This window comes from Camelus bactrianus, chromosome 35 (genome assembly GCF_048773025.1).
Source record: "Camelus bactrianus isolate YW-2024 breed Bactrian camel chromosome 35, ASM4877302v1, whole genome shotgun sequence".
Classification (NCBI taxonomy): Eukaryota; Metazoa; Chordata; class Mammalia; order Artiodactyla; family Camelidae; genus Camelus; species Camelus bactrianus.
This window is the reverse complement of record NC_133573.1, coordinates 19515085-19529052: the sequence shown is the minus strand read 5'-3', so window position 1 is coordinate 19529052 and position 13968 is coordinate 19515085. Positions and strand designations below refer to the sequence as shown.

At 34.7% G+C, this 13968-nt stretch overlaps 1 protein-coding gene across 5 annotated transcripts in view; it reads right to left on the bottom strand.

Annotated features, from left to right (window-relative positions):
- ARHGAP21 (Rho GTPase activating protein 21) overlaps positions 1–13968 on the bottom strand; it is a 120660-nt gene that overhangs the window by 36326 nt on the left and 70366 nt on the right. For all 5 annotated transcript variants that reach the window (XM_074358339.1, XM_074358336.1, XM_074358340.1 and 2 more), the window contains exons 5-7: positions 6604–6696; positions 4979–5057; positions 2430–2484 (exon numbers count right to left, since the gene is read on the bottom strand). In XM_074358339.1, coding sequence (XP_074214440.1) covers positions 2430–2484; positions 4979–5057; positions 6604–6696 — 227 coding nt within the window. The remainder of the gene's footprint in view (positions 1–2429; positions 2485–4978; positions 5058–6603; positions 6697–13968) is intronic.

The window sequence follows — 13968 nt, the reverse complement described above, 5'->3', positions numbered from 1 at the left end:
TTAAGACCAACATAAATACTTCTGAGGCCCCTGATAGAACATTTTAGCTCTAGAATCTGTTTAAGAGGTATTTCCACATACGGTTTTTTAAATAACAGATTATCTGTGTTTTATAATAGCTTTTAAAATGACATGTGTACAGTCTTATGGTTACTGGGGAAAGGGGGTGGGAAGGGATAAATCTGGGAGTTTGAGATTTACAAATGTTAGCCACTATATATAAAAAATAGATTTTAAAAAGTTTCTTCTGTATAGCACGGGGAACTACGTTCAATATCTTGTAATAAACTTTAATGGAAAAAAATACGAAAATGAATACATGTATGTATATGCATGACTGGGACATTGTGCTGTACACCACAGATTGACACATTGTAATTGACTGTACTTCAATTAAAAAAAAATGACATGTGTAGATATTCCAGCTAAAAACATTTATTCAAAAAAGAAGGTGCCCCATTTTCCTTCAGGGAACAACGCATGGTCTGCATTAATGACATATTCTCCTTTGATTTCCTAACAAGTTACAGTACATTCAAATGTGAAAGGAGACTAGGTTTAAAAGTGAGGTTTTCTTTCATTGTTAAGGGTCTGAGCTTTTAATTTCTTATGATTAAAATAACTCTAATAACATGTTTGAAGAATGAATTTTGTTACAATATGTGTATCAGGATCCTTTCCTGATGGACCCTTGAAAACCTGTGTGCTCAGGTCACTTTAGTGAACCAGCTTTCCCCTGGGTTTGCAACACTTTGTATTTTTCCTTTATTTTAAATGTATTTATCTTAAGTACAATATAAGGAGACTAATTAACCTGATTTCTCACTGATCACATCATCAGAAAATTATTCCTCGCACTGCTGCTACCTCCAACCGTTGCTTCTCTGCATCTACCACACAGCAGGCTGGGGTGGTAATTCTGTGCTTGATTCCTTCCCTGGGAATTGAGTACAAAGCCAGCTGTTCTGTGAAATGAGCTGTTCACTTCACTGTTCTGAACAGCGCCCCATCAGTGCCTTCCCTTTGCCAAGGAAAGAGTCTACTGAAGATGAGAAATCAGCTCTGTTGGGAAGCGCACTCTGAGTCATGAGGTTGCATGAGGATTCAGTCTCCCCTACCACGTGCGCATCACCCCCGAGTCCTCTGCATACGTGGTGCATCAGAGGAGGGGCCCCTATTTATTTTCAGTCTCGTGACTTCCAAGGCCTTCCCTGGTTATGTGTGTCATCCTCGCTGTGCCGAACTATCAGGGAAAGAACTCTGCAACTAGTTCTGCCTGACAAAGAAAACCACCGTGGATGGTTACACCTTCTTCCTTGTTCAGGCACCAACCCCAACAGAACTGTCTGCTTAAGGGTAATCAGTTATCAGTAAAAAGTCACTCTGAAATAAAATCAGCATGCCTTGAAAACACAAGGTCCCTGGATTTCAGTTAATTATATTTTGTGTGTCCGTGAATAAACTGAATCATTAGGATCAGGCTTTAGGGGTTTCTTGTTAAAAAGAAAGTTTACAGAAGATTACTGAATGAAGTTCAAACTAATGCGTGACAAATGAAAAGCATTACCATTTCCTGTCCCACCACAAAGAATCCCTGAATTCTGGGTAAGAAAACAGAAAACAACAACTATTTGCTAAAAGGAACTTTTTTAAAACTACAAACTTCAGTAGCCACTGCTACTTCCTAGACTTAATAATTACTGTATTCCACTGAACTACAAAGTCAATTTAAGAAAGATACTATTTTCTTGGATGAACTTTATCATCTTTTTACCTTCAGCAATATCTAAGCTTAATAAGAGAGTTAAGTGTTTGATTCAATTTATTTTCTTTCTAAAGATGAGAAAAGTATTCTAAGCCAAATGCTAAAGTTTTCAACTATACAGTTTCATTCTCTAAGACACGAACATATTTTTCCCTTAAAGTGGAGACTCTTCATTGTGAACATCACTTCTAACATAATGGGTTGATACTGTTAAAGAAATCTGCTAGGTAAGTTAATTTACAAAGTTAATTTTAATACTTATTGGAAAATTTTTAAATGGCTTTCATAAAATTTCTGTGCTTGATTTAAAAAAAAAAAATCTAATTTCTGGGGACAAGTACTTATACCAGGAGCTTTGGCTTTTGGTCAAAGCACTACCTAGAATGCAATTTTGGAGCAAAAAGACTCTTTAGGAATCTCATTCCAAATGACAATAATATGAGTTTACTGTGGAATCAATAAAAAGTTCTCATGTTGCTTAATTGTAAAAAAATTGACAATAGTCTCTCTCTCTCTTTCTTTTTTTAAATAGAGAGAAAAATAGAGGGTTTGGGTTTTTTTCCCCTAGAATCTTTTTTAAAATTTAATATATCTCCATCTTTAAAGAATTTTTATTAACTGTCATGATTATGAAACAACCCATATTTTAATCAATAAAACTTACCACTTGGAGAATGTCTTCATCTTTTGGCATAACACTAAGTTCCAATGTTGTATCACTGAAATTGAATACACATACACTATTTTAGAGAAGGCAGAAGTATGTAAGAATGACATAAAGGAAAAAGAGTTAACTCAGAAGTAATTCTTAAATGGTTTATGAGTTTAATTTGGTTTTTTTTTAATCTTTACTTTTCAAATCCAACTCATTAAAATGAAAAGAAGTCATTTATATATATAAAAGCTAATTATGTAAAAAGAGGGCACCCTGCCATGTCTGGCTATTCATAATTGGTCAAGTGTTCTTTATAGCATGTTTCTAATTTAGAAACATGAAGTATATTACTTCTATTGAATACTCCTGGAACAAAACTCATTAATATATAATTATGTTTTATTTTATTTCCAGTCACAGAACAAATTACAAATTTTTACCACATATTCTCGCTGTCTATCAAGTTAAAAATACATTAACATAAAAATAACCAGAGAACCCTCAAATTAAACATTTTAAACAACATTAAACATCCTAATTTTGAAATATTCCCTCTTGGCCTCAGAGGGGAAAGAAATCATAGTTCACCGTCACAACCATCAAGATGACTCCTTATTTTTAAAAACCTTGCGGCATTCTCAACTATGTGCTTTCTTCTCTGTGATTTAGTTTTAGAGCATTTACAGGAGCAGCTCAAAGTCTCGTTTTATTTTGGTACTCTAAATGTCCTATTAAAAATAATAAGAGGAGTTTCGCTAGGTTTAAGAGAGTCCTGTGATCTGGAATTACATTTAGGAAAGGCAAGGACAGTGGTGCTAGCCCCATCACGTACTTCAATATCTAACCTAAAAAGATCAGATAGATTTCCCCCCAATACAATCAAGAGATTAAGAAACAAACAACAACAAAAAACCCAAAAATCTAATAATTTACTGGTGTCTCTATTTGAACCCTTATTTTCAGGTCATAAATGCTGAGACAATAGTAAACCAGTAAGAACCACAGGTTCAAAGAGATTATATTAAGAAAATACGTAGATACTTGTATTTCAATATTTAGAGTTGGTAGAAAATACATACTGATGCTTAGATAAATTCTTCTGCAAGGATACATTTTTACATTAATACACTGCAGAATCTCAATGGCTTTGTGCTGCATTAATCCATTTGCTACCAACTGCAGACAAAAGGAACACAATTTTGTAAAAGAAAAATAAGATCATGAAAAAACAGTATTTATTTTTCAAATTGCTTTACTGGTTGAAAAATTAAGACTGTCATTCCCAAGTGTTATTATTCTGAAAGATAAACTGCACCAGTAACAAAAATAAAAATAAACAAACAAAAAAACCAACAATGTGGATTTTGAGGAGAACAAAGATTAGGTTATCGCTGTTTGGAAAAGTAGTATTTTAAAAGAAGAGATGTTAATAAATACACTAAAACTCCTTAAATTACAGGTTGACAAAACATATTGGTGTATTTATTACGATCTAAATTGTTTTTGGTAAAAGAAAATTTGGGTGGATCTCCCCAGTGCCTCTGGAGAAGCTTTCAATTCTCCACCAATCCCCAGGTCTGCTTAATACTTAAGATCAAACACGCATCACCGTCAGCAATACCTAGAACCCAAGAGTACGGACAAAACTGATCAATAAATCATGATCACATCACCTTACTGTAAAAGTGGCAACATATTAGGACATTAGTGTAAATAACTTAGATTATCGCATGAACTGCTTTAGACATGGTTAGAGGAGCTTGATAGAAGTCTTCAAAAAAATCATGAACTTCAATTTAATTACAGACAGGTGAGTATGGCTAATAGCAAGCAACAGATAATCCCCAAAGTTGCTGTATTTGAATCTGGGAAGAATCTCTTACAAGAGTGATGACCTGGAAGTCAGACCCTAGAGTCATGGTCTACTCTTGATAGAAATTCAATATGGTAACCTCTTTGGCTTTATTTGTAATTTAAAAAAAAAATTTTATGTGTTTGACACAGAGAAAGTGAGCAGGACTAAATTATCTTTAAGTCAACCACTCTATAAATATTTACCTTTAGAACTCTAAATCCTATTTTGTAGAATGCAAGTGGACAGATGAATTAAAAGGGAATTTCTTGCTTTGTTAAGACAAATGAATATGAGCTAAGAATATTATTCAGTAAGCTATTTAAAGGTAAGTTTTCTTAGTAGGAGGGTTTAAAATAAATTATGCATTTATTTATATACTTACTATAAATAAATTCTAAATTTGATTGTCACTTTAAGTAAAAGTAGGAAACTTAACAGTAAATCTAAAATATATGCCTCTCAGGCTCTAAAGGATTTTAATTACAAATCAAAAAATTTGCCAAAACAAAGGTACCAAATAAGCCAACCTCAGGTAGTTCATTCCTGGCAACTTTCAAATGCGTTTTCCACTTTCAGGAAAGTTCCATTATCTCCATATTGTATCAATTCCTTACAGGAATACAATGCTGCATTAAATCTACTTGCTTCATTGATTTATAAAACCCATCTTTGGCCAAAATTAATCGTATTCCAAGAATCTTACCTGTTCTGGATTAAAGCAATTACTTGGGAATAAGTCTTTCCGATAACACTTTCTCCATTGACTTTTATAATTCGGTCACCTTCAAAGAGGAGTTAAAAAAAAAAAAAAGAACAAAAAACCACATGAGGAATTCCTTTAAAAAGTCAATTCTGAGTACCTTTGAAATATTTCTTGAGTAATATACTTATGTTTGATATATCCTTGCTTGTTGCTTTTTCAAGTACCTCTTACAAAAATAAATCTAAATTTTAATATATCCAGCTTCTTATGAAATATAACTGTGTTTTAAATAAGAGCCCAGGCATTGATGAATTTGGAAACTCCAGAAAGTATAATCACCAAGTGACCACAGGTACACTAGTTACATTTACATCCCTATCCTTTGTCTTCGGAGTTGTAGAACTAGTTATTCTTCTGTTCACCCTGTCATTTCTAATAGAGAAACATTCTTTAACAGGTTTAAACAACTGATTGATTGTGATCTCAGTGTCCTCTAATTTCAGTCCAGCTGATTTCCTTGTGGCATTCTCCCCATCTATTTAGTTCATTGATTGGTGCTACATTACAGAACTAAACATGGTTATACACATAGCTTTGACTTTATATATATTAACTCGTTCTTCATTTTAATGGGGAAAAGGATATTTGGATTACTCGGAAAAATTGAGCAGAGCAGAAAGGAAAATCATGAGAAGAGACAGGGAAAAAAGGAAAATATTTAAAATGTACTTTTTGTGCACACAGCCCCTCCACTTCATCTTCCCAGCCTTGTGAGGCTTAGAACATGACAGATGATTCTAGGTAATGGAATCCTGTATGTTCACTGATATGCAGATTATATATACTAATAATACTGAAATTAGACTTCCTTTAACTATGACTAAAAAGATAATTAATAAATTAATGGTGCATCCCTAATAAATCTTGGCAATGACACTTCCAAACTATATTTGTAGCCGAAAAGATGACATTTTATTCAAAAGGCAGTAAAAAATATTTTTCACTAATTCCCATTTTAAATGATTTTATGTTTAAAGGCGAGAAAATTTTAGCGTGCGCATTAATCTAAACTAAATCTTACGTAGTTTTAATTAAAATCCCAAATCACAAGATACTTTAGAATATACACCTGCCAGACCACATCCACATTCATCTACAGATGAAGCCAGGCCTTTGTTGCACTGGAGACTTAAACTGCTTTTTGTCTTGCAGTGATTCACTCACCTCTGGCAGGTCAGGCACCTCCAGGACTCAGAGATCCAAGAAGGCTATTTCAATTATATCAAAAAATACCTTCATCATTTTGCTGTTTGGTAAACCTTTGTCAAAACTAAATGTATGCAAAATAGGCTGTTTAAAAGGGCCTCCAAGAGTCTGTTATGTGACTGATAACTCAAAGCTTTCACAATTTATCAATTCATATCACGTTCTTTCTGTCCAGACCCATCCATTTGGGTATCAAAAAACATCTAACTTAGTAGGTCTGGAAAATAGTAATACTTGATGTGAAGAAAAAGGAAGAAATTCACAGAAGGAGGGAGAAGGAAGAATAATGGAAAATGAAATGTGGAAGAAACAAAATAAAAAAGAAATGAAAAGGCAAGTTTAAATTAAAGTATAAGCACCTGTGCATAATCCAGCTTCAAAAGCAGGTCCTCCCTCCTTCACCTGTTTAACAAAGATGGTATCCATGGGTTCCAGGCGGTTCCTTTGTTTTCCTGTGGGAGAGAAAAGATCCAAGGCAAGATTTTACCTCCCCATGTTTTCTTAAAATAGCAACATAAAATGATACTTAACTGCAACAAGTAAGCCAAGATTCTTTCAATGAAGTGGTAAACACATATCCTGACTCTGGATGCTAAAGTCATCATTAAGGGGGGTTGATGAACTCAAATACATTTTGCTTATTCCATAACACAACCACCACCACAGTCGTGGTTTCCATTTACTAGAAATGTTCTGTACGTAAATTATGACGCTAAATACTATACATACCTGAAGCTAATTTCCTCAGCAAGTATTACTACCACCAGTGAATAAAAGAGGACGCTGAGGCTCAGAGAGATTACATAAATCCTCCAAGGTCACACAGCTAGATTGCACTGGTGGTACCCCTTCTGCTGCTTTTTAACACTGCGTGGTGTTAAGCATTAAGTCATGATGTTAAACGAAACATAGTTCTTTCCCTTTAGGGACTCTGGAGGGAGACAGACACATGAACAAACAGTTAACACTGCAGTATAAAAAGCAGAGACAGATGCAACGCACAATCATGGGGATGAGGAGCCCGTGATCAGATCTGAAAGTCAGTATTTCACACATTGCTATCCACGGATCATCGGCGTTAACAGCTAAGGTGCTTGCTAAAGATCAACGATTTGGGATTCAGTCAGGAATCTGCCTTGCAAACAAGTTTCCAGATGGTCCTTCTATACTAACATTTGCGAACAACTGACAGTTGGAATACACAGAAGTCCAAGAATGAGTCACAGATGAGAGGACATTTAAACTAAGTGCTAAGCACCAAGTACTGAGAGGGGACAAACAGGTAGACAGTGGTTCTCAAAGTGTGGTCCCCAGACCAGCAGCACTGATATAACCAGGAAGTGTGCTGGAAATGCAGATCTGTGCACTCCACCCTAGATCTACTGAATCAGAGACTGATGTGACCATTAAGTCTGAGAATCGCTGAAACAGAAGACACAGCCCTCATTCTTAAAGAAGAAGATAACCGAGAAAATAAGGCATGTACCTGTATGGAGTAATTTACTCATACTTGTTAAACTGCCAAGTTGGGCAGAATGTAAGAATATGATTGAGTGTCAAATATAAAGAATCCATAATTACTGCCATGTAAACCAAATTTTTATCCAGGTGTATTACAAAAGTTGGCTCAACAGAAGTAGAAACTAATGAAGGAACATCCATCAGCAACTCTCTCACATATTTAGCTATTTACTCTGAAAAGAAATCCTCTAAAAGTAGTAAAATGGCCAACTCTACTCAAAACGCGGAAATTGACTGCATTTTAGAAGCCAGGAGACACAGATCCAAAGCCTTGCTTTGCCACTTGGTAGTCCAATTGCAATTAAATAAAACTTTTTACTTAAATAAATTTTTACCTTTATAGTTCAGAGATAATTATTCTATGCTTTTGCATTCCTGAAGTTTCTATGAAGACTCAGTAACACGAGAAAGCGCTCAGCATAGCAGGAATTGGAGCAATTCCTCAGTAAATGTGTATTTCCACTCTCCGTGGTGCTTACATGAAGACTAGGGTCATCTTTTTATGTTTTCAAAAATTGAAAACTTCAAAGAAAATAAAAACACATCTGCAAAGTACCTATTATATGACTTTAAAAACCATAAACGTATGTATCAGATATCTTCCCAAGGAAACTCTACACGGTTTTCTATGTTGAGATAACATGAAAGTATTATAAATCCTTTTGTCCCTTCTAAGTAGCTTGACAGACAGCCCTGACTGCTTTCTCCATGAGGTCTGGAGGAAAGAGAACTAATACTAGTTAAATCCCTAACACAAGGAAGGATGCCCTGATTCTTAAGAGATGCTTGCTGAAGTACTCAGGGGCTAATTGTAATCATTACATTATCATAGTTCAGTATTATATTAGTACATTTCTACTATTATAATGATGATGATATCTGAAACTTAATTTTCAGATGGTTTTGGGGAAAAAATAAACCAAGATACCCACACACCCAGACACACATATGGATGGTCAGATAAAGCAAATACATATTCAACACGTTATTTGTTGAATCCAGGTGGACCAAACTATTTGCGATACTTTGAAAATCATAATAAAACGCTCTGTACGTTCCAGGCTTTATTTTTCTTCATAGAACTTGTCATCCACTACTTAAAATGACATGTTGGTTGCTTGTCTTTTATACTAAAATAAAGAGAAGAGATTTTTGTCTTGTTCACTGATACTCAAAGCACCCAGAACAATGCTTGGCACATAACAGGCATTCATTAAGTCATTATTCAGTAAACAAGCAAATTTATTATTTGATTATTACATCAATCCTTCAAGAGAGGCATTATGATCCTAATACTGCCACTGCACAAGGAAGAAACAGACCAAGTAACTTACGAAGAGGCAGAGCAGGGATTTGAACCCGGGTCCGCATCCAAGCATGCTGTTCCCTGATGCTTCCAAAGTGAATGAACTACTCATTCAGTTGTCAAGCTTTACTGAATGCAAGCAGACAGTCCACTCACAGCTAATTTAAAAGGGAAGTTTCTTTTCAATGTGAATCACTTAAAAGGCAAATACTTAATTCCAATCAAGTTGGTAATCAGGCTAGGTCCTTATGTAGCCAACTCAACATTTACAACAGCTGGTGTTTGAGAAAAACCATCTATTTTTTCCTGGCTAGAGAGTTGAAGGTTGAATAAGCTTTGTTGTGCCAAGTCATTGCTTTCATGGAAAGATTTATATAATAAAAGAGAGAGCACTTTTTTTTTTATTAATGTCTTTTAGGCCACTATATCCCAAAGGTGATTATACCATACTTATATTTAAAAATACAAAGTATAAATGAGCATTAATGAATTCTACCAAATAATAAAAAGCTGGCTGGGTAGCAAATGTAGTGACTTGTAAAAATTCTGATAAGAAATGTCACTTATGCAGAACAAATGTAGTCCAAAATAATTCTGTTTTAATTTCTATGAAGGAAATACTAATTTTTGCAATGACCACCATTATAAAATCAAAGAGACTCTGTCGCTGACAAATCTTTCAGTACATTGTGCCTGAAAACACATGAAAATGAAATAGACTAAAAGAAGGGCCAATCTGACAGCAAGCACTCTTACACCTGCTGAGAAGCTGTTCTCTGATTCTTCTTGTTCATGCTCCTTCCTGGACTTTTTTCTAAAATTCTGACTTGCTGTTAAAACTACCTAGATGTTAACCAATTCCTTCTGGACAACAGAAAATTTTCCCATAGGTATCTTTTAATTACAGGCAGGTTTAACTAAGAAATACCCCTCCTCTTCAATTTCCATATTTCTTGACACTTAAAAGTCTTGTGTTAAACTCGTGGTTCATTAATTGTAAGAGTGTCTTCTTTTTAATATATGCTGTCTGCAAAGCCACTGGAACTGGAAATCGTAAGTAACAGATTTAAAGTGTGTGTTATTCAATCTCTTATGCCTCTAGTTTTTTAAAGTCAATTTCTAGATATGCAGAACTAAAATTCCGATCATGAATTGCGGCAATTCTTCAGGAAAAAACTGATTCCTTACTTCCTTCCCTGTAGGATCTTTCAGCAGAGACTAATGGCTTCCCTGGCAGTTCTTAGTAAAAAGCTTCTTTCAGTTAGCTCTACATCTGTATCGTATAATTTCTCAATTTCTTGAGAACACTTTAGGACAGGTTTCAAAGAACTGCCAAATAACTTGAATATTCAAGTGTCATTTCCTTCACTTTATCAAAGGAAAGGGAAATGTGTCTTGTTAGCACACACACACGTAATTAAATCTTTCTGTACTTGAGAAAAGGAAGTCAAAAGACAAGGATCTTACATGGATGAGAATGGCTAAAATGACCAGGTACCCACTTTATGCCATTTAGCATACAATTAGTAAAGACTTTAAACAAGAAAATATAAAAAGCATATATGAATTTACTTGAAACTGAATGTTACCCTTTGAAATCAGAAAGAATACACATACTTTTCATTCTAGTAAATACAATCAGTTGGGGAAAAAAAATTCAACCAAAAGAAATAATAATAATATGTAGGTAGCAGCTGCCATCCAAATGCTGGATGAACATCCAGGTGATGTGGTATCTAGTGTCTCCATATCCCGTGTAAATGCAGTACGTAACAGCCTTAGCCCCCAAACCAGATTATATGGTTTAAAATCCCAGTTCTACTACTTATTTTCCAAGTAGGGTAACTGGATTTTGCAAAAAAATTATTATCTACCAGAAATTCAAATTTAATTGGGCATCCTGTATTTTATCTGGCAACCTCATCCTCAAGTGATTTTAGACAAATTATTTACTTGTGCCCCAGTTAACGCAGCTGAAAAATGAGGATGATGATCATTTACTTTTACTGGCTGGTCTGTTGTGACGATTAGAAGAGAGAATTCATTAAAATACTTATATAACGCCTAGTACCAGAGAGTATTTAATAAGTGCTAGTCCGATGACAAACCTTCAGAAAGTTTACATCTAGATCAGGGGTGACTGAGGCCAGGGGACACAGCGCTTGTCCCACTGCCAGTGCTAGATTAGGTACTGCTTCAAAGAGTAACTACACTGTATAGCACAGGGAAACATACACAAGATCTTATGGTAGCTCACAGAGAAAAAAATGTGACAATGAATATATATGTTCATGTATAACTGAAAAATTGTGCTCTACACTGGAATTTGACACAACATTGTAAAATGATTATAAATCAATAAAAAATGTTATAAAAAAAAAAGAGTAACTACACAAACTTAACTCGCATACAGTAGGGGGAGCCAGAGAGCAGAAATCAAAGACCAAAAACACTGAAGGAAAGAAGGTAGAAAAAGAAAGACTGTACTAAAAAATGTCCCTCAGCTCTGACAGGTACTGCACATCTGTCTTCAGAGAGGCTGGGGTCTAAGAGCCACAGTGCTCTAGTGACCTTCTTCTTTGGAGAATGCTAAAAAAAATTTGAAATATTAAGTCTACAAAGCAAGCAGGACTAAAAGCAAACAGATTATTTTCAGAAACAACGTATTCTGAATGCTACCAGTTAGAAAAAAGACCCTGTAATGAAGATACACAGAGAAATAAACATGTATAGATCAGGGAATCCTATAATTCTAGGGACATGAGAAATGTATTTTTTAATAGTTAAAAAAAAATACTTGAAATAAACAAACAAAAATACCATCTTACATTTTAACCAAAAGCAAAGCAGCAGAAAATAATGGTTATCACAGAGACTGAAGGTTTTTAAAGAATTTTTCCTTCTCTCTGAGTTTTCACAGATACTACTGAACAATTTTTTTTTAATTGAAGTATAGTCAGTTTACAGTGTTGTGTCAATTTCTGGTGTACAGCACAATGTTTGTCATACATATATATATTCATTTTCGTATTCTTTTTCATTATAGGTTACTACAAGATACTGAATACAGTTCCCTGTGCTGTACAGTATAAACTTGTTGTTTATTTTATATATAGTATTTAGTATCTGCAAATCTCGAACTCCCAATTCTTCCCTTCCCACCCCACTCCCTTTACCCCCTGGTACTCCCTAAGTTTGTTAACAATTTCTTTAATGGAACCAAATCTTCTCTGTTTTTATAATGATAGTTATTATTTTTAAGTATTTTTAATTGGTTTCTTTGCTGTAAAAACAAACAAACAAAAAACCCCAAACAACCCCTCTACCTCTACAACAGAAAAGGCTGTTGAAATTAATCTGTGCTTCATATGAAAGTTAGATAAGCCTTGCAAGGCACGTGCTCTGAACAAAGGCAGGAAGCTAAAGAGGTCATATAATGTAGCACTAAAGCTCCAGGCATTATTTAAAGAAAATCAACTAAATAGCTTATTGAAATTAATATCTATTTTTCAGACCAAAAATAATTGAAACCAAATATAGAATGAGACACATAGATATCAAAGTTAAATCTGTAGCACAGGGAACTATGTTCAATATCTTGCAGTAACCTTTAATAAAAGAAGAATATGAAAGCGAATATATGTATGTATATGCATGACTGGGACACTGTGCTGTACACCAAAAATTGACACACTGTAACTGACTGCACTTCAATGAAAAAAAAAGTTTTATCTAAAAAATGAAAGATGATCTTTGCTTCTCTTTAATGGGTCGTAGATTGCCACAGAAAAACAGGGCATGGAGAAGCATTTATTGAGCAAAAGGCAAAAAACAAACAGAAGGAGTAATAAGCACCAAATCCAGGCTAGTGGTGACCTCTGGGGGAAGAGAACAGGGAACGAGTGGTAGAGAAGGGCTTCAACCATATTTATAATCATCTATGTTGGGGGGGGGGTTCAGAGCGGGGAGGGAAGGAGGGAGAAATGGGGATGGGGGTGTAAAAATGTTAAGATGACAAAGAGAGGTGGCAAGCATTTGGAAATTACATATTTCCCCTTTATGTTTGCCTGAAATATTTCATAGAGGTTTTTTATTGCTGAAAACAGGCTTCTAATTTTTATTGAGGGGTTTGGTTTGCTAGTGGCATACAAAACTATCTGAAGAGCCCAACAGAGATACATCACCAAACATCAAAAATCTAGATGTATCATATGATAAATACATCCTATATGGTAATTAAGTAGACTCCAATATAAGAAGACTGGCAACGGCAGAGTACTGGGCAGAAGCACAAAACAAAACAAAACAAAACAAAATTAAAAAAAACCCAAAGCAAAAAACAAAAAACCAACCAAACAAACAAAAAACTCACAGCTTTTTAAACCTAGGTGTCGCCAAATTTCCACTTAAGATGCTCTCATCTCCAAAATCACAGCCAGCACTTTAAAATTCTATCTCCCAAGCCTCCAATCTTTGAGCTTCAAACTGAAAATTCCAATAACCTCTAGACAATGTCAGTAGAAAGTCACCTGTCAGGCTTCAATAACATTTCAACTGGTATAAGCAAACACATACTTGCTACTCAACCTCATCTTCAAGTAATATCAGATAGAACAAAGTGAAGTAAGGAAATCTGCTAAATACTAAAAAGCAGATCACATTCTAATTTAATCATGACAAACTTTCTTCCAGCCCACACCCATCTAATTTTGGGGGGTTTACTTTTTAGTGTGGAAAATGTCCAGCATAAACAAAAGTGGAGAAAAACAGCAAAATAAATCCCCAAGAACATAATTTAAATAATTATTAAAAATCTGTCATCTTGTTTCATTTATACTCACATTTTTTTTCAAGTATTTTTAAAGCAAATCCCAGGTATCATGTCCATTCACTCATA